Below are 26901 nucleotides of genomic sequence, written 5' to 3' on the forward strand. Positions count from 1 at the left end.
AGACCTACTCTCCATTCCAGGCAACATCCTGGTAAATCTCCTTTGCACCTTTTCCAAAGCTTCCACATCCTTCCTAAAATGAGGCGACCAGAACTGTACACAGTACTCCAAATGTGGCCTTACCAAAGTTTTGTACAGCTGCATCATCACCTCTCGGCTCTTAAATTCAATCCCTCTGTTAATGAACGCGAGCACATCATAGGCCTTCTTTACAGGTCTATCCACTTGAGTGGCAACTTTCAAAGATGTATGAACATAGACCCCAAGATCTCTCTGCTCCTCCACATTGCCAAGAACTCTACCGTTAACCCTGTATTCCGCATTCATATTTGTCCTTCCAAAATGGACAACCTCACACTTTTCAGGGTTAAACTCCATCTGCCACTTCTCAACCCAGCTCTGCATCCTATCTATGTCTCTTTGCAGCCGACAACAGCCCTCCTCACTATCCACAACTCCACCAATCTTCGTATCATCTGCAAATTTACTGACCCACTCTTCAACTCCCTCATCCAAGTCATTAATGAAAATCACAAACAGCAGAGGACCCAGAACTGATCCCTGCAGTATGCCACTGGTAACTGGGATCCAGGCTGAATATTTGCCATCCACCACCACTCTCTGACTTCTATCGGTTAGCCAGTTCGTTATCCAACTGGCCAAATTTCCCACTATCCCATGCCTCCTTACTTTCTGCAGAAGTCTACCATGGGGAACCTTATCAAATGCCTTACTAAAATCCATGTACACTACATCCACTGCTTTACCTTCATCCACATGCTTGATCACCTCCTCAAAGAATTCAATAAGACTTGTAAGGCAAGACCTACCCCTCACAAATCCGTGCTGACTATCCCTAATCAAGCAGTGTCTTTCCAGATGCTCAGAAATCCTATCCCTCAGTACCCTTTCCATGACTTTGACTACCACCGAAGTAAGACTAACTGGCCTGTAATTCCCAGGGTTATCCCTATTCCCTTTTTTGAACAGGGCACGACATTCGCCACTCTCCAATCCCCTGGTACCACCCCTGTTGACAGTGAGGACGAAAAGATCATTGCCAACGGCTCTGCAATTTCATCTCTTGCTTCCCATAGAATCCTTGGATATATCCTGTCAGGCCCGGGGAACTTGTCTATCCTCAAGTTTTTCAAAATGCCCAACACATCTTCCTTCCAAACAAGTATTTCCTCAAGCTTACCAGTCTGTTTCACACTGTCCTCTCCAACAATATGGCCCCTCTCATTTGTAAAGACAGAAGAAAAGTACTCGTTCAAGACCTCTCCTATCTCTTCAGACTCCATACACAATCTCGCGCTACTGTCCTTGATCGGACCTACCCTCGCTCTAGTCATTCTCATATTTCTCACATCTGTGTAAAAGGCCTTGGGGTTTTCCTTGATCCTACCCGCCAAAGATTGTTCATGTCCTCTCTTAGCTCTCCTAATCCCTTTCTTCAGTTCCCTCCTGGCTATCTTGTATCCCTCCAATGCCCTGTCTGAATCTTGTTTCCTCAGCCTTACATAAGTCTCTTTTTTCCTCTTAACAAGACATTCAACCTCTCTTGTCAACCATGGTTCCCTCACTCGACCATTTCTTCCCTGCCTGACAGGGACATACATAATCAAGGACACGTAGTACCTGTTCCTTGAACAAGTTCCACATTTCAATTGTGTCCTTCCCTGACAGCCTACGTTCCCAACTTATGCACTTCAATTCTTGTCTGACAACATCGTATTTACCCTTCCCCCAATTGTAAACCTTGCCCTGTTGCACGCACCTATCCCTCTCCATTACTAAAGTGAAAGTCACAGAATTGTGGTCACTATCTCCGAAATGCTCCCCCACTAACAAATCTATCACTTGCCCTGGTTCATTACCAAGTACTAAATCCAAAATTGCCCCTCCTCTGGTCGGACAATCTACATACTGTGTTAGAAAAGCTTCCTGGACACACTGCACAAACACCACCCCATCCAAACTATTTGATCGAATGAGTTTCCACTCAATGTTTGGGAAGTTAAAGTCACCCATGACTACTACCCTGTGACTTCTGCACCTTTCCAAAATCTGTTTCCCAATCTGTTCCCCCACATCTCTGCTACTATTGGGGGGCCTATAGAAAGGTGACTGCTCCTTTCCTATTTCTGACTTCAACCCATACTGCCTCAGTAGGCTGATACTCCTCAAACTGCCTTTCTGCAGCTGTTATACAATCTCTAATTAACAATGCCACCCCCCCCCCCCCACCTCTTTTACAACCCTCCCTAATCGTATTGAAACATCTATAACCAGGAACCTCCAACAACCATTTCTGCCCCTCTTCTATCCAAGTTTCCGTGATGGCCACCACATCGTAGTCCCAAGTACCGATCTATGCCTTAAGTTCACCCACCTTATTCCTGATGCTTCTTGCGTTGAAGTAAACACACTTCAACCCATCTCCGTGCCTGCAAGTACTCTCCTTTGTCAGTGTTCCCTTCCCCACTGCCTCATTACACTCTTTGGCGTCCTGAATATCGGCTACCTTAGTTGCTGCACTACAAATCCGGTTCCCAGTCCCCTGCCAAATTAGTTTAAACCCTCCCGAAGAGTACTAGAAAGCCTCCCTCCCAGGATATTGGTGCCCCTCTGGTTCAGATGCAACCCGTCCTGCTTGTACAGGTCCCACCTTCCCCAGAATGCGCTCCAATTATCCAAATACCTGAAGCCCTCCCTCCTACACCATTCCTGCAGCCACGTGTTCAGCTGCACTCTCTCCCTATTCCTAGCCTCGCTATCACGTGACACTGGCAACAAACCAGAGATGACAACTCTGTCTGTCCTGGCTTTTAACTTCCAGCCTAACTCCCTAAACTCATTTATTACCTCCACACCCCTTTTCCTACCTACGTCGTTGGTACCAATGTGCACCACAACTTCTGGCTGCTCCCCCTCCCCCTTAAGGATCCTGAAGACACGACCCGAGACATCCCTGGCCCTGGCACCCGGGAGGCAACATACCTTCCGGTAGTCTTGCTCGCGACCACAGAATCTCCTATCTATTCCCCTAACCATTGAATCTCCTACAACTATTGCTTTTCTATTCTCCCCCCTTCCCTTCTGAGCCCCAGAGCCAGACTCACTGCCAGAGACCTGGCCGCTAGGGCCTTCTCCCGGTAGGTCATCCCCCCCCAATAGCATCCAAAACGGTATACTTGTTTTGAAGAGGAACGGCCACGAGGGTTCCCTGCACTGTCTGCCTGTTTGTTCTTTTTCCCCTGACTGTAACCCAGCTATTCTTGTCCTGTACCTTGGGTGTGGTTACCTCCCTGTAACTCTTCTCATTCACCCCTCTGCCTCCCGGATGATCCGAAGTTCATCCAGCTTCAGCTCCAGTTCCCTAACACGGTCTTTGAGGAGCTGGAGTTGGGTGCACTTCCCGCAGGTATAGTCAGCGGGGACACCGGTGGTATCCCTCACCACCCACATCCTACAGGAGGAGCATGCAACTGTCCTAGCCTCCATCCCCTCTTACCTTACAGAATATAGCTGCCCTGTGGACCAACTGGATCTCCGCCCTCCGACTCTGCTCCCAGTCAGCTGCACTTTCTGTAAACTCCTGGCTCTCTTCTCACTCTTTGCGGAAATGTAGGAAACAAAATGAAAGGAGCACCTTACTCCCTCCTAACCTAACTACCTCAGTCACCAAACTCTCACTATAGCACTCAAATGCACCAAATTCAGCACTCCCTCAGTCACCAAACTCTCACTATAGCACTCAAATGCACCAAATTCAGCACTCCGTGCAAACAAAGTCTGCACTGTAGGGGATCACTTTTATACTGTGAATCTAGCCTCTGAAAACTGGCCTAATCCAATTAACTAATTACCAAGCTCCAGCTGCAAGTGCCTACAAGTAGAAGCTTTGTTTAAAGCTGATTGAAAATTCACTTTCTTCTAAACCAAACAGCAACTTTTAAGTTAATTAACTAAATAAAAGAAAGACTAGACTTTAGATAAAAATTAAGCCTTATACTCCCTCAGTCACCAAACTCTCACTATAGCACTCAAATGCACCAAATTCAGCACTCAGTGCAAAAAAAAAACCTTTGTCTACCATGTATCTAACTATAGGGTTGCCCTTCCTTGCCCAGAAACAATAAATTAAACCCACTTAAAACAATACCTTATTTTTAATATTTACAAATACAAATATAAATCCCTTAAAACTACCTTTGATTTTCTGACATTACTGCTAAAATGAGATCACATGGGCGTTAAGTAACTTGGCAAACCAAGCGCTATGCTAGTACTGGGCTGGGGGTTATTTTCAGTAGTTAAGCTATTCTCTTCTGCTCAGTGGGAGAAGGGAACAGCTAAGAAGGCACTTGCGTTCTAAAGCTAGCGCCAGAAGCTTTAGCAGTGCTGACTTTGAAAGTAAGGTAATCTGATAAACCAATTTTTTGGTTTCCAGTTGGTCCTCGCCTCAATAGATTATCATTCTACCTTCTGTAAGTGGAAAAGTATCATTCTACTTTCTGTACGTGGAAATGTGTTAACACATTCAAGATAATAGTATCAAGTCCATGTGGTGTAACCATCCCTGAGTTATTGATTTCAGGTAGCAAAGCGAATCTACTGTACGAAACTCCAGGGTCACTTATGAGACTGACCAGTTATTTAGACCCAAGAGCACATCTAGTGCAGGCACAAAATTTGTACATCGGTTTCTGTTAAATACTTTTAAAATTTAGAGTACCCAATTATTTTTTTCAATTAAGTGGCAATTTAGCATGGCCAATCAACCTAATCTGGTTTAGCTCAGTGGGCGAGACAGCTGGTTTGTGATGCAGAACAATGCCAACAGCACGGGTTCAATTCCCGTACCAGCTTACCCGAACAGGTGCCGGAATGTGGCGACTAGGGGCTTTTCACAGTAACTTCATACTTGTGACAGTAAAATTATTATTATTTTATTATTATTATCTGCACATTTTTGGGTTGTGGGGGTGAAACCCACGCAGATACGAGGAGAATGTGCAAACTCCACACGGACAGTGGCCCAGGGTCGGGATTCGAACCTGGGTCCTCAGCGCCGTAGGCAGCAGTGCTAACCACTGTGCCACCATGCTGCCCTAAATGCTTATCTACTTTTACCTTAAAAAACACAATGGTGTCTGCCCCAGCTATCTCCTTCGCAGAGCACTGCTTGCCCTCTAACAAAATTATGTAAGAAAACTTTTCCAAACTAATTTCCCCTTGAATCAACACTAATCATCTTTTTTTACAATGCATCCTATCAAACCCCCTTCATGATTTTTTAAAATTGCCATCATCACAGGATTAGCAAGGTTTACTGATACAGTATGTGTCCTGAGTATTGTACCCAGAAATAATATCACCTATTGAGAATCCATCTCAAAGTTTGCTCAGAAAAATTGTGCGTAAAATCAGTTTTATTTTGAATTACGCGAAAAGATATGACCCTGGAGTTAAATAATTCAAGATTTATGGACCATGTATAAGGCATGGACAAAATAAGTCCAATGTTTACTTTTGTATTAAATACAGCTTTTTTTTAAAAATGCCGACTGTTTGAGTAGACTTCACTTAATTCCAGAGCTAAAGGTTTCTCAAAGTCAATTCATTGCACTAATGCTTCTTGTTTTTGTAGCTCGCTGATCAGGCTGGAATTCCTGCGGGGGTTTTCAATGTAATCCCCTCTTCCAAGTGCAAAACGCCAGCTGTAGGAGAGGTACTTTGTACAGACCCTCGTGTTGCTGCAATCTCTTTTACTGGTTCCACAGCTACTGGAAAGGTGGGTATTTGGGTGTGTGATGGTAAGCTGACTTTTACTGATGCATCTTGTTACATTGCTGATAACTTGTGTGGTAGTATGCATTAGGGGTCATGTGGGACTGTGAAGCCGTGATGTCATTGGCTGACAGATCCCGGGTCCTGGTTGGCCGTTGACCTCTAGCTCTGCCCTGAAGGCGGAGTATAAGAACCAGGAGTCCTCCCCCGCAGGCCAGTCTACTACTGAACTGCGGGGGAACAGTCACGCTTAATAACGCCTCATCGACTTCACTCTATTCGTCTCTCGGAGTCTTTGTGCGCTACAATTTATTAAGCGTGACTAAAGGACTATGGAGCTCAGGATCATCACGGAATGCCTGAGGATCAGCCCCCACGCAGTGAACGCAGCAACAGCTTTCAAGCACTGGCAGACTTGTTTCGAGGCCTACCTCAGAACGGCCCCCGGCCGGGTCACAGAAGACCAAAAACTACAGGTCCTGCACTCGAGGTTAAGCACGGAGATTTTCTCTCTCATCGAAGACGCAGAGGATTTCCAGACGGCGTTCGCAGCACTAAAAAGTCTCTATGTTCTCCCAGTAAACCAGATCTACGCTCGCTATCAACTCGCAACGAGACGGCAAAGTCCCGGAGAATCGATAGATGAATTCTACGCCGCGCTACTAATTTTGGGACGGGCCTGCAGCTGCCCGCCGGTGAACGCAAATGAACACACGGACATGTTAATGCGCGATGCTTTTGTGGCAGGTATGAACTCCTCCCAAATCCGCCAAAGACTTTTAGAAAAAGAGTCGCTAGGACTCTCAGAGGCACGGGCCCTAGCAGCCTCCCTGGACGTGGCCGCGCGAAACGCCCGCGCCTACGGCCCTGACCGCGCGGCAGCCCATTGGGCTCCGTATGCACCCGTCGCGACAAACCCACCCACCCCCCCCCCCACCCGGACACCCCACAGGCTTGCGCGGTTCAAACGCCAAGTCGCACCGGGGGAGCCCGCTGCTATTTCTGCGGCCAGGCGAAACACCCCCGGCAGCGCTGCCCGGCCCGCGCAGCGATCTGTAAGAGCTGCGGGTAAAAGGGCCATTTCGCGGCTGTGTGCCGGTCCCGGGAGGTCGCCGCTGTCCCAGGAGAACAGGGAGCCCTGCACGCCTTTTACGCTCCCCAACCCCCCCAGCGCCCCATGTACGACCCGCAGCGCAACCACTTTGGGTCCCGACCACCGCTCTCCCCGGAGAAGAGGGAGTTCTGCGCGTCTCTAACGCTCCCAACCCCCCCGCGCCCCATGTATGACCCACCGGCGCTACCACTTTGGGTCCCGGCCACCGCTGTCCCCAGAGAAGAGGGAGTCCTGCGTGTTCCTAACGCTCCCCAACCCCCCCCAGCGCCCCATGTGCGACCCGCAGGTCCCGGCCATTTTGGGTCCCGGCCACCACGAGGGGAGGAGGGGCGCCGCCATCTTGGACCACCCCAGACCTGTGCGACGCATGGGGGCGGCCATTTTGTCCACCCCCGCCGCCATCTTGTGACCCCCCAGCCATGTGCGATGCATGGGGGCAGCCATCTTGTTCACCCCCGACGCCATCTTGGACGGCAACAACGGACCCCAGTGTCGACGGCTCCACGGGGTTCGAAGAAGACGCTCAACCATTACGACCACGTCTGGCTTCAATGTCGCTGGACCAAGCACGGCCCCGGACGCTCCAGATGACGACTACAACGGTGCTGATAAACGGGCACGAGACACCATGCCTGTAGGCGCGAGACTCCAGGAGCATGGAGAGCTTTATCCACCCCGACACGGTAAGACGCTGTTCTTTGACCATCCGTCCCAGCGCACAAAAGATTTCCCTAGCTGCAGGATCCCACTCCGTACAGATCAAAGGCTTCTGCATAGTTACCCTAACGGTGCAAGGGAGGGAGTTCAAAAACTACAGGCTCTACGTCCTTCCCCAACTCTGCGCCCCCACATTACTGGGATTAGACTTCCAGTGCAATCTAAAGAGCCTAACCTTCAAATTCGGCGGCCCAATACCCCCACTCACTATCTGCGGCCTCGCAACCCTCAAGGTTCAACCCCCATCCTTGTTTGCAAACCTCACCCCGGATTGCAAACCCGTCACCACTAGGAGCAGACGGTACAGCGCCCAGGACCGGACCTTCATTCGGTCCGAAGTCCAGCGGCTACTGAAGGAAGGCATAATCCAGGCCAGCAATAGTCCCTGGAGAGCACAGGTGGTAGTAGTAAAGACAGGGGAGAAGCAAAGGATGGTCATAGACTATAGCCAGACCATCAACAGGTACACACAACTAGACGCGTACCCTCTCCCCCGCATATCCGACATGGTCAATCGGATTGCCCAATATAAGGTCTTCTCCACCGTGGACCTCCAGTCCGCCTACCATCAGCTCCCCATCCGCCCAAGTGACCGCAAGTACACAGCCTTCGAGGCAGACGGGCGATTATACCACTTCCTAAGGGTCCCATTTGGCGTCACAAACGGGGTCTCGGTCTTCCAACGAGAGATGGACCGAATGGTTGATCAACACCGGTTGCGGGCCACGTTCCCGTATCTCGACAATGTAACCATCTGCGGCCACGTTCAGCAGGACCACGACGCCAACCTCCAAAAATTCCTCCAGACCGCTAAAGCCTTGAACCTCACGTACGAGGACAAGTGCGTTTTTAGCGCAAACCGGCTAGCCATCCTGGGCTACGTAGTGCGCAATGGGATAATAGGCCCCGACCCTGAACGTATGCGCCCCCTCATGGAATTTCCCCTCCCGCACTGCTCAAAGGCCCTAAAACGCTGCCTGGGGTTCTTTTCATACTACGCCCAGTGGGTACCCCAGTACGCAGACAAGGCCCGCCCCCTAATACAGACCACAACCTTCCCTCTGTCGACAGAGGCTTGCCAAGCCTTCAGCCGCATCAAAGCGGATATCGCAAAGGCCACGATGCGCGCCATTGACGAGTCCCTCCCCTTCCAGGTCGAGAGCGACGCCTCCGACGTAGCTCTAGCGGCCACCCTTAACCAAGTGGGCAGACCCGTGGCCTTTTTCTCCCGAACCCTCCACACTTCAGCAATCCGCCACTCCTCAGTGGAAAAGGAAGCCCAAGCCATAGTGGAAGCGGTGCGACATTGGAGGCATTACCTGGCCGGCAGGAGATTCACTCTCCTCACGGACCAACGGTCGGTAGCCTTCATGTTCGATAATGCACAGCGGGGCAAAATCAAAAACGACAAGATCTTAAGGTGGAGGATCGAGCTCTCCACCTTCAACTACGAGATCTTGTATCATCCCGGAAAGCTGAACGAGCCGTCCAATGCCCTATCCCGCGGCACATGTGCCAACGCACAAATTAACTGCCTCCAAACCCTCCACGAGGACCTCTGCCACCCGGGGGTCACTCGGTTCTACCACTTTATAAAGTCCCGCAACCTCCCATACTCTTTGGAGGAGGTCCGTACAGTCACAAGGAACTGCCACATCTGCGCAGAGTGCAAACCGCATTTTTTAAGGCCAGATGGTGCGCACCTGATTAAGGCTTCCCGCCCCTTTGAACGCCTTAGTCTGGATTTCAAAGGACCCCTCCCCTCCACCGACCGCAACACATACTTCCTTAATGTGGTGGACGAGTACTCCCGCTTCCCATTCGCCATCCCCTGCCCTGACATGACCGCGGCCACAGTCATTAAAGCCCTGAACACCATATTCACACTGTTCGGTTGCCCCGCATACGTCCACAGCGACAGGGGGCCCTCCTTCATGAGTGACGAGCTGCGCCAGTTCCTGCTCAGCAACGGTATAGCCTGGAGCAGGACGACCAGCTACAACCCCCGGGGGAACGGGCAAGTAGAGAGGGAGAACGGCACGGTCTGGAAGACCGTCCTACTGGCCCTACGGTCCAGGGACCTCCCAGTTTCACGGTGGCAGGAGGTCCTCCCGGACGCCCTCCACTCCATCCGGTCACTACTGTGTACTAGCACTAACCAAACGCCTCGTGAGCGCCTCCTTGTCTTCCCCAGGAAGTCCTCCTCTGGAACGTTGCTGCCGACCTGGCTGGCGGCCCCAGGACCCATCTTGCTCCGAAAACATGTCGGACCCGTTGGTCGAAAGGGTTCACCTCCTTCACGCGAACCCGCAGTACGCTTACGTGGAGTACCCCGACAGCCGACAGGGCGCGGTCTCCCTGCGAGATCTGGCGCCCGCCGGCAACACACACACACCCCCGACACCAATCACCCCCTCCCTGCCACCGCTGCACCCCGCGACCGCCCCCTTCCCAGGAGGATCGGTCCTCCTCCCAGGCCCGACCAGGAGTGAAGCCCAAGCTGAAACCGTAAGGCTCCCGGAGACGACAACACCGGAACAAGCACCACCACCACCACCGGGGCCGAGGCGATCGACACGGACGACCAGACCGCCCGACCGACTCGTGGCGTCGATCTAACACTACAATATGTGGACTTTTAACGAGAACATTTTGTCTTTTTCTCCTGACGATTACTGTAAATAGTTCGAAACAAAAAAAAACCTTGTACATACTGTAATAACATGCAAAAGTTTTCCTCCCAGGACCAGCCTTGTAAACCCTTACCACCATACGAAGCATCACCCCGCCGGGTTCATTTTTAACAAGGGGTGAATGTGGTAGTATGCATTAGGGGTCATGTGGGACTGTGAAGCCGTGATGTCATTGGCTGACAGATCCCGGGTCCTGGTTGGCCGTTGACCTCTAGCTCCGCCCTGAAGGCGGAGGTTAAGAACCAGGAGTCCTCCCCCGCAGGCCAGTCTACTACTGAACTGCGGGGGAACAGTCACGCTTAATAAAGCCTCATCGACTTCACTCTATTCGTCTCTCGGAGTCTTTGTGCGCTACAACTTGTCTGCAAGGTTTTTGACGCAAGATCTTTTGGAAATATTCAGTTTTGTCACAAGAGAACCCACATGGGATGGTAGTGTTTCCTTTTAGTACTGGAACCAGTTGGCAAGATTCGTAGGATTAACTTGCTGAGATTTGTCAATACATCCTTGGATAATATATGAGCAGACTGGATTGGATTTGCTAATTTTGGAATATGCTTCATTAATCATGTAAGGAATGGGATCTAATGGTGTGACTCATTGGACAAACCTACATAAGTTAGTCTATGATTTTGTTCTTGATAAGTAAATATATACTATGCCAACTATTGTAATATGGCCACAATTAATAGCCTAAACACTGACAGATAAATAGGAAGGGTGTCCTGCAGGTGCTACTGAATAATCAGGTCAATTAAATAGGTGGTTTAGTACTCCAGTGATATATTATCCGGTACTTTGTTATCTCTATTTAAACCTGGCTGGCTATCCCAAATCGGGTATTTGAATTCTGGAAAGAATGTTGCAAGACTGCTATCCTAAGATTGATCTCAGTGTAGTATTCTTGATATGCATAATTATAATTGGTTTCCATTGTGAAGCAGTTAAAAGTATATTCTTTACAGAATTCACCAATTGTTCAAAGCTGGGTGTGTGCTTGTTTGTATGTGCATGCATAAAACATACCGTTGCTGTCCTGTCCAGACTACTTGCTCACCTTCATCCACTCAAGTTCAGGTTTTTCCAGCTTATGATTTACCAACAACTTTAAGACTGGGTCAATATCACCATCAGCAGCCTCTATGACTGTGACTGATGACTCCTTCCTTTTCTACTGCTTTCAACACCTAACGATTTCATTCTTATCCGCAAGCTCCCTACTGTGGATTCGCTCCTGCCTGATGTAACACAGCCACAGATAGGTTATCTGGTTATTTCTCCTCCCCTCTTCCCACCTGCAGTTATTTCAGAAAAATCCCCAAGATACCCATCTTAACCATCATCATCATTCATGTTCTGTCACTTGTGCAGCATGATAGCATAGTGGTTAGCACAGTTGCTTCACAGCTCCAGGGTCCCAGGTTTGATTCCTGGCTTAGGTCACTGTCTGTGCGGAGTCTGCACGTTCTTCCCGTGTCTGCGTGGGTTTCCTCCGGGTGCTCCAGTTTCCTCCCACAGTCCAAAGATGTGCGGGTTGGGTGGATTGCCTATGCTAAATTGCCCTTAGTGTCCAAAAGGTGGGGTGGGGTTACGGGAATAGGGTGGAGGTGTGGGCTTGGGTAGGGTGCTCTTTCCAAGGGCCGGTGCAGACTCGATGGGCTGAATGGCCTCCTTCTGCACTGTAAATTCTATGAAATTTCTATGAAATTAATTCGCAAGCACGCTGACACTAGAATCTCCTACCGCTACCCGACTGATGCCAGTTCCTCTAAGTTGTCATTGGGATTAATTTTATTTTGTAAGCTTTACGTAAGGAGAGTTTTATAATGCAGGCTATTGTAAGTGAAGGGAGTTTGTTTAAATGTTATTGTGAGGGGAGCTTTAAAATGGTCAGTGTAAGTGAGGGGTGATTTATAAACAGAAACTTCTAAATTAGTGTACAGATTGTTATTGCTATAAGGAGAGAATATTGATTTTATTTGCCAGTGTCAACCTGAAAACTGGCTATTTCATAACTAGAATTACTATTTTAGTGAATGATTAGAGAGTCACATATTCCCTGTGCATTACAAAATCGGAACCTGTTCTTCCTAATTTTATTAACACATTGTGCACAGAGAAAACTCCTGCCTCCACCGTTCCTAAGGGGAGGCGGTGGCATAGTGGTATTGTCACCAGACTACTTAACCAGAGACCCAGAGTAATGCTCTGAGGACCCAGGTTCAAATCCCGCCAGTGCAGATGGTAAAATTGGAATTCAATAAAAATCTGGAATTTAAAATCTAATGATGACCATGAAACCATTGTCAATTATCGTTAAAAGTCCTTTAGGGAAGGAAATCTTTACCTGGCCTGGTGACTCTAGACCCACAGTGATGTGGTTGACTCTTAACTGCCCCCTTCGACAATTGGGGATGGGCAATAAATGCTGGCACAGCCTGTGGCGTCCATAGAACATAGAACATAGAAAAATACAGCACAGAACAGGCCCTTCGGCCCACGATGTTGTGCCGAACCTTTGCCCTAGATTAATCATAGATTAACATTGAATTTACAGTGCAGAAGGAGGCCATTCGGCCCTTTGAGTCTGCACCGGCTCTTGGAAAGAGCACCCTACCCAAACTCAACACTTCCACCCAACACCAAGGGCAATTTGGACATTAAGGGCAATTTATCATTGGCCAATTCACCTAACCCGCACATCTTTGGACTGTGGGAGGAAACCGGAACACCCGGAGGAAACCCACGCAGACACGGGGAGGACGTGCAGACTCCGCACAGACAGTGACCCAAGCCGGAATCGAACCTGGGACCCTGGAGCTGTGAAGCAATTGTGCTATCCACAATGCTACCGTGCTGCCCTTGAGAACAAATAAATCTACACTATCATTTTACTGTAATCCATATACCTATCCAATAGCTGCTTGAAGGTCCCTAATGTTTCCGACTCAACTACTTCCACAGGCAGTGCATTCCATGCCCCCACTACTCTCTGGGTAAAGAACCTACCTCTGATATCCCTCCTATATCTTCCACCTTTCACCTTAAATTTATGTCCCCTTGTAATGGTTTGTTCCACCCGGGGGAAAAGTCTCTGACTGTCTACTCTATCTATTCCCCTGATCATCTTATAAACCTCTATCAAGTCGCCCCTCATCCTTCTCCGTTCTAATGAGAAAAGGCCTAGCACCCTCAACCTTTCCTCGTAAGACCTACTCTCCATTCCAGGCAACATCCTGGTAAATCTTCTTTGCACCTTCTCCAAAGCTTCCACATCCTTCCTAAAATGAGGCGACCAGAACTGTACACAGTACTCCAAATGTGGCCTTACCAAAGTTTTGTACAGCTGCATCATCACCTCACGGCTCTTAAATTCAATCCCTCTGTTAATGAACGCGAGCACACCATAGGCCTTCTTCACAGCTCTATCCACTTGAGTGGCAACTTTCAAAGATGTATGAACATAGACCCCAAGATCTCTCTGCTCCTCCACATTGCCAAGAACTCTACCGTTAACCCTGTATTCCGCATTCATATTTGTCCTTCCAAAATGGACAACCTCACACTTTTCAGGGTTAAACTCCATCTGCCACTTCTCAGCCCAGCTCTGCATCCTATCTATGTCTCTTTGCAGCCGACAACAGCCCTCCTTACTATCCACAACTCCACCAATCTTCATATCGTCTGCAAATTTACTGACCCACCCTTCAACTCCCTCATCCAAGTCATTAATGAAAATCACAAACAACAGAGGACCCAGAACTGATCCCTGCGGTACGCCACTGATAACTGGGATCCAGGCTGAATATTTGCCATCCACCACCACTCTCTGACTTCTATCGGTTAGCCAGTTCGTTATCCAACTGGCCAAATTTCCCACTATCCCATGCCTCCTTACTTTCTGCATAAGCCTACCATGGGGAACTTTATCAAATGCCTTACTAAAATCTATGTACACTACATCCACTGCTTTACCTTCATCCACATGCTTGGTCACCTCCTCAAAGAATTCAATAAGATTTGTAAGGCAAGACCTACCCCTCACAAATCCGTGCTGACTATCCCTAATCAAGCAGTGTCTTTCCAGATGCTCAGAAATCCTATCCTTCAGTCCCATGAATGAATCAATTAAATAAGATTTAAATTAGAAAACATGTTTTGACAAGCTACAGTTAACCCTTTCAGATTCTCCTTCGTCAATCATCTGACACTGTGAAGAAGGCTTCTATGGAACTGGGTGGACTGGCTCCATTCATTGTTTTTGACAGTGCCGATCTGGATCGAGCTGTTGTTGGTGCCTTGGCGTCCAAGTTCCGCAACTCTGGACAGGTGAGTGGCTTGAGGCAGAAATCGGATTGAGAGTCTCTGATTAAATGGACCCTTTGAAAGTTGCTTTTTATTATAACCTCTGATGTACTGAGCATTTATTACTGGTTAAGAAATGAAAGTGTATTCCCTAATTAAAACTTGAAAGGGCTCTGCCGTTGTTCCTCATTCTACTTTCAGAAACTTTGTTTAAAGTCACAGATCAGAATATTTTGTGTACCACTCCCTGACGTGGCACTCTGGAAAAAGTCCAAGTTGCTCACTGACTCCAGTTAGCACATACTACAATACAATTTTGCAGATTTGAAATGCTCGTTTTTACATTTTCTGCAACTTGTATTTCAAAAGCATAAATGTGAAAGTTAAGGGTGACTTGGGGGCAAAGAAAGGTTTGCAGCAATTTGCATGAAATTACATAAGAATTTACAGCACTGAAACAGGCCATTTGGCTCAACTAGTCCATTCTATTGCTTTATGTTCCACAGAAACCTCCTCCCATTCTTGTCTAACCCTATAAACATGACCTTCCATTCCTTTCTGTTATATGTTTAATAAATCAATGTTCTTTGCCTCAGTTACTCCTTATAATCATATGTATCCCCCACCCATTCTAACCATTCTCCAGGTAAAGAGGTTCTTCTAAATACATTATTAGATTTATTAGTGATTATCTTATATTTATGGTCCCTAGTTTGGGTCTCCTCAATAAGTAGAAACATCACCCTTAATATTAACCCGGGAGATGGTTACAACATTTTAAAACCAGGGACAATGAACCATACATGCTTGTTGCTGTTGGTGTGGGAAAAATGGGTTTGAATTCATGGGATATTGGCACCAGTACTGGGGAAGAGTCCAATGACTCTTTGTCCAATGAGCTTTGACAAAGAGTCATTGGAAACAAAACGTTAGCTCTTTTCTCTCCCTACAGATGCTGCCAGACCTGCTGAGATTTTCCAGCATTTTCTCTTTCGCTTGAAACTAAATAGTGGGGGAGGATTCAGTTGTATGGAGAATTAGAAAATCAAAGTTACATGGAACATAAAATAGTACAGCACAGTACAGGCCCTTCAGCCCACGATGTTGTGCCGACCATTTATCCTAATCTAAGATCAACCTAACCTACACCCCTTAAATTTACTGCTGTCCATGTGCCTGTCTAAGAGTCGCTTAAATGTCCCTAATGACTCTGACTCCACCACCTCTGCTGGCAGTGCATTCCACACACCCACCACTCTCTGTGTAAAGAACCTACCTCTGACATCTCCCCTATACCTTCCTCCAATCACCTTAAAATGATGTCCCCTCGTGACAGCCATTTCCACCCTGGGGAAAAGTCTCTGGCTATCCATCTATCCGTGCCTCTAATCACCTTGCACCTCTATCAAGTCACCTCTCTGCCTTCTTCGCTCCAGTGAGAAAAGCCCTAGCTCCCTCAACCTTTCTTCCTGGTAAATCTCCTCTGTACCCTCTCCAAAGCATCGACATCCTTCCTATAATGAGGCGACCAGAACTGGACACAATATTCTAAGTGTGGTCTAACTAGAGTTTTATAAAGCTGCAGCAAAACCTTGCAGCTCTTAAACTCAATCCCCCTGTTAATGAAAGCCAACACACCATACGCCTTCTTAACAACCCTATCAGCCTGGGTGGCAACTTTGAGGGATCTATGTATGTGGACACCAAGATCCCTCTATTCCTCCACACTTCCAATAATCCTGCCTTTAACCCTGTATTCAGCATTCAAATTCGACCTTCCAAAATGAATCACTTCACATTTATCAAGGTTGAACTCCATCTGCCACTTCTCAGCCCAGCTCTGCATCCTGTCAATGTCCTGCTGTAACCTGCAACAACCTTCAACACTATCTACAACTCCCCCAACCTTCGTGTCATCGGCAAACTTACGAACCCACCCTTCCACTTCCTCATCCAAGTCATTTATAAAAACCACAAAGAGCAGAGGTCCCAGAACAAATCCTTGCGGGACACCACTGGTCACCGACCTATAGGCAGAATACTTTCCATCCACAGCCACTCGCTGTCTTCTTTCGACCAGCCAACTCTGTATCCAGACAGCCAAATTTCCCTGTATCCCATGCCCCCTAACTTTCTGAATGAGCCTACCATGGGGAACCTTATCAAATGCCTTACTGAAATCCATATACACCACATCCACTGCCCGACCTTCATCAATATGTCTCGTCACGTCCTCAAAGAATTCAATGAGGCTTGTGAGGCATGACCTGCCACTCACAAAGCCATGCTGACTATCTTTAATCAAACTATGTTTTTCTAATTAATCATAAATCCTATCTCTCAGAATCCTTTCCATTATTTTGCTCACCACAGACATAAGACTGATGGGTCTGTAATTCCCAGGGATTTCCCTATTCCCTTTCTTGACCAGGGGAACAACATACTCTTCCCTCCAATCATCCGGTACTACTCTAGTGGAGAGTGAGGACGAAAAGATCACCGCCAACGGCGCAGCAATCTCCTCCCTCGCTTTCCGTAGTAACCTTGGGTATATCCTGTCAGGCCCAGGGGACTTACCTATCCTGCTGCTTTTCAAAATTTCCAGCACACCCTCCTTCTTAATATCAACCTGTTTGAGTCTATTAACCTGGTTCACACTGTTCTCATGAGCAACAAGGTCCCGCTCTCCAGTGAATACTGAAGCAAAGTATTCATTTAGGGCCTCCCCCATCTCCTCAGACTCTAGGCACAAGTTCCCTCCACTATCCCTGATCGGCCCTACTCTCACTCTGATCATCCACTTATTTCTCACAAGTGTAGAACGCCTTGAGGTTTTCCATAATCCTTCCTGCCAGGGCTTTTTCATGTCCCCTTCTAGCTCTCCTCAGTCCATTTTTGAGTTCCTTCCTGGCTACCTTGTAACCCTCTAGAGCCGAGTCAGATCCTTGCTTCCTCAACCTTATGTAAGCTTCCTTCTTCCTCTTGACTAGAAGCTCCACTTCTCTTGTCATCCAAGGCTCCTTCACCTCACCATTCCTTCCTCGTCTCAGTGGGACAAAACTATCCAGCACTCGCAGCAAGTGCTCCTTAAACAATCCCCACATTACTGTTGTGCATTTCCCCAAGACCAAACAAAGAACAAAGAAATGTATAGCACAGGAACAGGCCCTTCCGCCCTCCAAGCCCGTGCCGACCATGCTGCCCGACTAAACTACAATCTTCTACACTTCCTGGGTCCGTATCCCTCTATTCCCATCCTATTCATGTATTTGTCAAGATGCCCCTTAAATGTCACTATCGTCCCTGCTTCCACCACCACCTCCGGTAGCGAGTTCCAGGCACCCACTACCCTCTGCATAAAAAACTTGCCTCGTACATCTAATCTAAACCTTGCCCCTCAGCCCTTAAACCTATGCCCCCTAGTAATTGACCCCTCTACCCTGGGGAAAAGCCTCTGACTATCCACTCTGTCTATGCCCCTCATTATTTTGTAGACCTCTATCAGGTCTCCCCTCAACCTCCTTCGTTCCAGTGAGAACAAACCGAGTTTATTCAACCGCTCCTCATAGCTAATGCCCTCCATACCAGGCAACATTCTGGTAAATCTCTTCTGCACCCTCTCTAAAGCCTCCACATCCTTCTGGTAGTGTGGCGACCAGAATTGAACACTATACTCCAAGTGTGGCCTAACTAAGGTTCTATACAGCTGCAACATGACTTGCCAATTCTTATACTCAGTGCCCCGGCCAATGAAGGCAAGCATGCCGTATGCCTTCTTGACTACCTTCTCCACCTGTGTTGCCCCTTTCAATGACCTGTGGACCTGTACTCCTAGATCTCTTTGACTTTCAGTACTCTTGAGGGTTCTACCATTCACTGTATATTCCCTACCTGCATTAGACCTTCCAAAATGCATTACCTCACATTTGTCCGGATTAAACTCCATCTGCCATCTCTCCGCCCAAGTCTCCAAACAATCTAAATCCTGCTGTATCCTCTGACAGTCCTCATCGCTATCCGCAATTCCACCAACCTTTGTGTCGTCTGCAAACTTACTAATCAGACCAGTTACATTTTCCTCCAAATCATTTATATATACTACAAAGAGCAAAGGTCCCAGCACTGATTCCTGTGGAACACCACAGGTCACAGCCCTCCAATTAGAAAAGCATCCTTCCATTGCTACTCTCTGCCTTCTATGACCTAGCCAGTTCTATATCCACCTTGCCAGCTCACCCCTGATCCCGTGTGACTTCACCTTTTGTACTAGTCTACCATGAGGGACCTTGTCAAAGGCCTTACTGAAGTCCATATAGACAACATCCACTGCCCTACCTGCATCAGTCATCTTAGTGACCTCCTCGAAAAACTCTTATCAAGTTAGTGAGACACGACCTCCCCTTCACAAAACCATGCTGCCTCTCACTAATACGTCCATTTGTTTCCAAATGGGAGTAGATCCTGTCTTGGAGAATTCTCTCCAGTAATTTCCCTACCACTGAAGTAAGGCTCACCGGCCTGTAGTTCCCTGGATTATCCTTGCTACCCTCCTTAAACAGAGGAACAACATTGGCTATTCTCCAGTCCTCCGGGACATACCCTGAAGACAGTGAGGATCCAAAGATTTCTGTCAAGGCCTCAGCAATTTCCTCTCCAGCCTCCTTCGGTATTCTGGGGTAGATCCCATCAGGCCCTGGAGACTTATCTACCTTAAAAAAAATTTTTAGACACCCAACACCTCGTCTTTTTGGATCTCAATGTGACCCAGGCTATCTGCACACCCTTCTCCAGACTCAACATCTACCAATTTCTTCTCTTTGGTGAATACTGATGCAAAGTATTCATTTAGTACCTCGCCCATTTCCTCTGGCTCCACACATAGATTCCCTTGCCTATCCTTCAGTGGGCCAACCCTTTCCCTGGCTACCCTCTTGCTTTTTATGTACGTGTAAAAAGCCTTGGGATTTTCCTTAACCCTATTTGCCAATGACTTTTCGTGACCCCTTCTAGCCCTCCTGACTCCTTGCTTAAGTTCCTTCCTACTTTCCTTATATTCCACGCAGGCTTCGTCTGTTCCCAGCCTTTTAGCCCTGACAAATGCCTCCTTTTTCTTTTTGACGAGGCCTACAATATCTCTCATTATCCAAGGTTCTCGAAAATTGCCGTATTTATCGTTCTTCCTCACAGGAACGTGCTGGTCCTGAATTCCTTTCAACTGACACTTGAAAGCCTCCCACATGTCAGATGTTGATTTTGCCCTCAAACATCCGCCCCCAATCTATGTTCTTCAGTTCCCGCCTAATATTGTTATAATTAGCCTTCCCCCAATTTAGCACATTCATCCTAGGACCACTCTTATCCTTGTCCACCAGTACTTTAAAACTTACTGAATTGTGGTCACTGTTACCGAAATGCTCCCCTACTGAAACATCTACCACCTGGCCGGGCTCATTCCCCAATACCAGGTCCAGTACCGCCCCTTCCCTAGTTGGACTGTCTACATATTGTTTTAAGAAGCCCTCCTGGATGCTCCTTACAAACTCCGCCCCGTCTAAGCCCCTGGCACTAAGTGAGTCCCAGTCAATATTGGGGAAGTTGAAGACTCCCATCACCACAACCCTGTTGTTTTTACTCTTTTCCAAAATCTGTCAACCTATCTGCTCCTCTATCTCTCGCTGGCTGTTGGGAGGCCTGTAGTAAACCCCCAACATTGTGACTGCACCCTTCTTATTCCTGATCTCTACCCATATAGCCTCACTGCCCCCTGAGGTGTCCTCCCGCAGTACAGCTGTGATATTCTCCCGAACCAGTAGCGCAACTCCGCCTCCCCTTTTACATCCCCCTCTATCCCGCCTGAAACATCTAAATCCTGGAACGTTTAGCTGCCAATCCTGCCCTTCCCTCAACCAGGTCTCTGTAATGGCAACAACATCATAGTTCCAAGTACTAATCCAAGCTCTACGTTCATCTGCCTTACCCGTAATACTTCTTTCTTTAAAACATATGCACTTCAGGCCACCAGACCCGCTGTGTTCAGCAACTTCTCCCTGTCTGCTCTGCCTCAGAGCCCCACTGTCCCTATTCCCTAGTTCTCCCTCAATGCTCTCACCTTCTGACCTATTGCTCCCGTGCCCACCCCCCTGCCATACTAGTTTAAACCCTCCCGTGTGACACTAGCATACCTCGCGGCCAGGATATTTATGCCTCTCCGGTTTAGATGCAACCCGTCCTTTATATAGGTCACACCTGCCCCGGAAGAGCTCCCAGTGGTCCAGATAACGGAAACCCTCCCTCCTACACCAGCTGTTTAGCCACGTATTTAGCTGCTCTATCTTCCTATTTCTAGCCTCACTGGCACGTGGCACAGGGAGTAATCCCGAGATTACAACCCTAGAGGTCCTGTCTTTTAACTTTCTGCCTAGCTCCCTGAACTCCTGCTGCAGGACCTCATGCCCCTTCCTGCCTATGTCGTTAGTACCAATATGTACAATGACCTCTGCCTGTTTGCCCTCCCCCTTCAGGATGCCCTCTACCCGTTCGGAGACATCCTGGACCCTGGCACCAGGGAGGCAACATACCATCCTGGAGTCTCTTTCACGTCCACAGAAGCGCCTATCTGTGCCCCTGACTATAGAGTCCCCTATTACTATTGCTCTTCTGCGCTTTGACCCTCCCTTCTGAACATCAGAGCCAGCAGTGGTGCCACTGCTCTGGCTGCTGCTGTTTTCCCCTGATAGGCTATCCCCCCCGACAGTATCCAAAGGGGTATACCTGTTCGAGAGGGGGACAACCACAGGGGATTCCTGCACTGACTGCCTGCCCTTTCTAGTGGTCACCCATTTCTCTGCCTGCACCTTGGGTGTGACCACATTTACATAACTGCGATCTATGACGCTTTCCGCCACCTGCATGCTCCTAAGTGCATCCAATTGCTGCTCCAACCGAACCATGCGGTCTGTGAGAAGCTCCAGTTGGGTGCACTTTCTGCAGATGAAGCCATCCGGGACGCTGGAAGCCTCCCGGACCTGCCACATCTCACAGTCAGAGCACTGGACCTTTAATATCCTCAGCTCCTGTCTAATAGCAGTATAATTTCCCCTCCCCCAATTAAATACCTTCCCATATTGTGTTCCTATCCCTCTCCATGACTATGGTAAAGGTCAAGGAGTTGTGGTCACTGTCACCGAGATGCTCTCCCACCGAGACATCTGACACCTGGCCTTGTTCGTTGCCGAGCACCAAGTCCAATATGGCCTCCCCCCTAGTCGGCCTATCTACATATTGAGTCAGGAATCCTTCCTGTACACACCTGACAAAATCTGCTCCATCCAAACCATTTGCACTAAGGGGGTTCCAGTCAATATTAGGGAAGTTGAAGTCACCCATGACAACAGCTTTGTTACTTCTGCATTTTTCCAAGATCTGCTGCCCAATCTGTTCCACTATCTCTCTGCTGCTATTGGGGGTGGTCTATAGAAAATTCCCAATAAAGTGACTGCTCCTTTTTTGTTTCTGACTTCCACCCATACTGACTCAGTAGACAAACCCTCCTCAACTACCTCCTTTTCTGCAGCTGTGGTGCACTCCCTAATTAACAGTGCTGCTCCCCCTCCTCTTTTACCTCTCCCTATTCTTCTGAAAACATCTAAACCCCGGAACATCGAACAACCATTCCTGCCCCTGTGAAATCCATGTCTCCGTAATGGCCACAACATCGTAGTTCCAAGTACTGATCCATGCTCTAAGTTCATCTCCTTTATTCCTGACACTCCTTGCCATTGAAACAGACACCCATTCCACTGAGTGCAACTTTGCCCTATCAACTGCCTATCCTTCCTCACAGACATGCTGTGTACTATTTCTGCCTGTTCAACATCTACCCTATCCTCTGATCCATAGCTCTGGTTCCCATCCCCCTGCCAAACTAGTTTAAACCCTCCCGAAGAGCTCTAGCAAATCTCCCACCCAGGATATTGGTGCCCCTCCAGTTTAGGTGCAATCCAAAAGTTAAAGGAAAAGGTAGAAATGCAGGTTAATGACTTTAAACTAGTTAAAGAGGCCGAGGGCTCAGGCGAGGTTAGTAAAGTTTCCAGGACACGTAATAGAACAGAGATTATAGATTATGGCAGGAGTCTAACTTCAGGCAGAGCAAAAAAGGGGCCAAAGATGAGAAGGGAGGTGGTCAATGCAGGGTGGAGTGTGTTGTACCTAAATGCACGCAGTACACGGAACAAAGTAAAAGAGCTTGTTGCGCACGTTGAAATTGGCCGGTATGATGTAGGCATCAGAGAGACATTTCTGCAAGGGGATCGGCTGGGATCTAAATATCCAAGGATATGTACCCTATCGGAAGGACTGACCAATGGGGTGGAGTTGCATTGTTAGTAAGGAATGAAATTAAATCAATAGCAAGAAGCGATATGGGATCAGAAGGCATAGAATCTGTGTGGGTAGAATTGAGAAATCGCAAAGGATAGAAGACCCTGATGGGAGTTATGCACAGGCCCCTTGGCAGTAGTCAGGATGTGGGAGAGAAAACAAATCAGGAGATAGAAAAGGCATATAAGAAAGACAATATTACAGTAATCAAGGGAGACTTCAATGTGCAAGTGGACTGGGAAATCAGGTTGATAGTGGATCCCAAGAAAAGGGGAATGTCTAAGATTTTTGGGGGAGCAGTTTGTGACAGAGCCCACTAGGGAACAGGCAATTCTGGACTTGGGGATGTGTAATGAGGCAGACTTGGTGAGGGAACTGATGGATCTCTGTGTCTATTCGGAACCCTGGATATGCGTTATCCCTTCTTAGTTCCCAAATAACAGAGATTCCAGACTGTACTTTTTGGCAAAGTTATTTGAAACTTTATTCGTCGGCATTTTAGTGCTTACTGGTGATTCAATTTCAGGACAAAATTAAGTGAAAGTTCCAACTAGCCCTGCAGAAAGCTAGTCACATTGATTGTCTTTAGCAAATACAATAGTTGGATTCAAAATACAATTATAGAACATAAGGTGAAGGAACCCTCAGGGGGCAGTGACCGCAATATGATAGAATTTACCCAGCAGTTTGAGAGGGAGAAGTTGGAATCAGATTTTACAATTGAATAAAAGTAACTGCAAGGACATGAGGGAGGAGTTGGCCAGAGTTGATTGGAAGGGGAGTCTAGCAAGGAGGACAGTGGAAAAGCAATGACATGAATTTTTGGGGAGTACGCAAGCGGCACAACAAAAATTAATCCCAAGGAGAAGGAAACGTGCTAAGGAGAGGATGAGGCATTCATGGCAGACGAGGGAAGTCAAGGACAGCATAAAAGCAAAAGTAAAATTATACAAGGTGGCGAGGACTAGTGGGAAGCCAGAGGATTGGGAAGGCTCTGGGGCGGGGGGCGGGGAGGGCTGGATTTCCCACTGGTGGGATGCTCCTTTTTTCCGGCAGCCCAGGGTTTCAAAATCACTGGAGACAGGGAGAGTACCAGAGGACTGGAAAATGGCTAATGTAACATCCCTGTTAAAGGAAGGAGGGAGGCAGAAGATGGGAAATTATAGGCCAATTACCCTGACTTTGGTCATTGGTAAGATTTTAGAATGAAATTGCAGAGTACTTGGAAGTGCATGATAAAATAGCACCGAGTCAGCAAGGCTACGTCAAGGGAAGGTCATGTCTGACAAATCTGTTAGAGTTCCAAGAAGAGATAACAAGGACGTTAGACAAAGGGAACCAGTGAATATGATCTATTTAGATTTCCAGGAGGCCTTTGGCAAGGTGCCGTATAGGAGGCTGTTAAATAAGTTAAGAGCCTATGGTGTTAAGGATAAGATACAGGCATGGATAGAGGATTGGCTGACTGGCAGAAGGCAAAAAGTGGGATTAAAGGGGCCTTTTTCAGGATGGCAGCCGGTGACTAGAGGTGTGCCTCGGGTCGGTATTGGGACCACAACTTTTCACAATGTACATTAACGATCTGGAAGAAGGAACTGAGGGCTCTGTTGCCAAGTTTGCAGATGATACAAAGATATGCAGAGGGACAGGTAGTATTGAGGAAGCAGGGGGGCTGCAGAAGGACTTGAATAGGCTAGGAGAGTGGGCAAAGAAGTGGCAGATGGAACGCGATGTGGAAAAGTGTGAGGATATGCACTTTGGTAGGAAGAATGGAGGCATAGACTATTTTCTAAATGGGAAAAGGCTTAAGAAATCACAAGCACAAACGGACTTAGGAGTCCTAGTTCACGATTCTCTTAAGGTTAATGTGCAGGTTCACTCGGCAGTTAGGAAGACAAATGTAATGTTAGTATTCATGTCGAGAGGACTACAATACAAGAGCAGGGATGTACTTCTGAGGCTGTATGAGGCTCTGGTCAGACCACATTTGGAGTATTGTGAGTAGTTTTGGGCCCCGTATCTAAGGAAGGATGTGCTGGCCTTGGAAAGGGTCCAGAGGAGGTTCACGAGAATGATCCCTGGAATGAAGAGCTTGTCATATGAGGAGTGGTTGAGGATTCTGGGTCTGTGTACTCGTTGGAGTTTAGAAAGATATGGGGGTATCTTTTTGAAACTTACAGGATACTGAGCGGCCTGGATAGAATGGGTGTGGAGAGGATGTTTCCACTATTAGGAAAAACTAGAACTCGAGGACACAGCTTCAGACTGAAGGGACGATCCTTTAAAACCTAGATGCGGAGGAATCTCTTCAGCCAGAGGGTGGTTAATCTGTGGAACTCGTTGCTGCAGAACACTAGAGGCCAAATCACTGCGTGTCTTTCAGAGATAATCTTTTATTGTCACAAGTAGGCTTACATTAACACTGCAGTGAAGTTTCTGTGAAATAGAAAGGTTTGTGATTAATAAGTGGATCAGGGATTATGGGGGAAAAGGCAGGAGAATGGTGATGAGAAACACATCATCAATGATTGAATGGCGGAGCAGACTCAATGGGCCGAATGGCCTATTGCTGCTCCTATGTCTTATGCGGTGGCCAGTTTTGCGTCAGAAGCTAGAGACTACATTAATGCATCAGGCTCCCATAATGCAATAACCGCCCTGTTAGTCTTCACCATCCCAATGCTGAGATTTCTTGAAACTGGGGCAGTTATTTATTGCTAATGCAAATAGGTTTACAAATACTATTTAGCACTGGTGAATCTGTTCAAGAGCATCACAGGAATACTAAAAGGGAAAATAAGAGTTTTATGATTATGAAATGATGCACACTGTCTGAATTTTAACATCTTAACAAATTCATTGCTGCATTTACCTATAAATGATTATTGGGATGATGTTAGGCAATCAAAGACACAGTGCTTGGAATCTGATTAACGCTGCCTATCGGTGTGGTATTATCATAACTGTAAGCACTGCGGTAGCACTGTTGCTTCACAGCTCCAGGGTCCCAGGTTCGATTCCCGGTTTGGGTCACTGTGTAGAGTCTGCATTTTCTCCCTGTGTCTGCGTGGGTTTCCTCCGGGTGCTCCGGTTTCCTCCCACAAGTCCCGAAAGACGTGCTTGTTAGGTAAATTGGACATTCTGAATTCTCCCTCGGTGTACCCGAACAGGCGCCGGAATGTGGCGACTAGGGGCTTTTCACAGTAACTTCATTGCAGTGTTAATGTAAGCTTACTTGTGACAATAAAGATAAAGCAAGGGTGAATTAAATGTCTAGAGTAGCCACTAGAGGGAGCTACAGTTACAAGTATGTAAGGCTTTGATGCTAAGCCTTGTGGAAGTTAGAAGGTATTAGAAGATGGTGAGGTGTAGGAGCAGTTGTGTATTTGAGTTCTGGAGTTAGAGATAGCATTGTTTAATATAGTAACATTGTACGAATCTTAGTAGTGTGAATAAATTAGTTTGTTTGTTAACAAAGCTTGGTGTTCTTAATTCAACGCTACGCATCCAACCCATTCAGGTAAGTAGAGAACACAATCTGAACATTGACATTTTGTTTCTTTTGATTCCACTGGAATGTAGACTTGTGTCTGTGCGAATCGGTTCCTTGTGCAGGAGGGAATCCACGATTCTTTTGTAGAGAAGTTGGTGAAGGGTATGCAGAAAGAATTGCGTGTTGGAAATGGATTTGATGAACAGACTACACAGGGTCCACTAATCAACGAAAGAGCTGTAAAGAAGGTAAAAAAAATCTGTATTCATTCAACGCAATCATGCTAACAACTGTAAAAGAAAGTCCACAACATTATCTCAGATTTCCAGCAGTTTCTTCATTATTTCTTCAGAAACTTGTCAGAATTAAAGAATCCTGCAGCAATCTTTTTCAAATTGAATTTA

General features: G+C 47.4%; 1 protein-coding gene across 3 annotated transcripts in view; it reads left to right on the forward strand.

Moving 5' to 3' along the window:
* aldh5a1 (aldehyde dehydrogenase 5 family, member A1 (succinate-semialdehyde dehydrogenase)) overlaps positions 1–26901 on the forward strand; it is a 79827-nt gene that overhangs the window by 51057 nt on the left and 1869 nt on the right. For all 3 annotated transcript variants that reach the window (XM_072509719.1, XM_072509717.1, XM_072509718.1), the window contains 3 exons: positions 5657–5800; positions 14506–14649; positions 26587–26745. In XM_072509719.1, coding sequence (XP_072365820.1) covers positions 5657–5800; positions 14506–14649; positions 26587–26745 — 447 coding nt within the window. The remainder of the gene's footprint in view (positions 1–5656; positions 5801–14505; positions 14650–26586; positions 26746–26901) is intronic.

The sequence above is a fragment of the Scyliorhinus torazame genome, chromosome 6 (genome assembly GCF_047496885.1).
Source record: "Scyliorhinus torazame isolate Kashiwa2021f chromosome 6, sScyTor2.1, whole genome shotgun sequence".
NCBI lineage: Eukaryota > Metazoa > Chordata > Chondrichthyes > Carcharhiniformes > Scyliorhinidae > Scyliorhinus > Scyliorhinus torazame.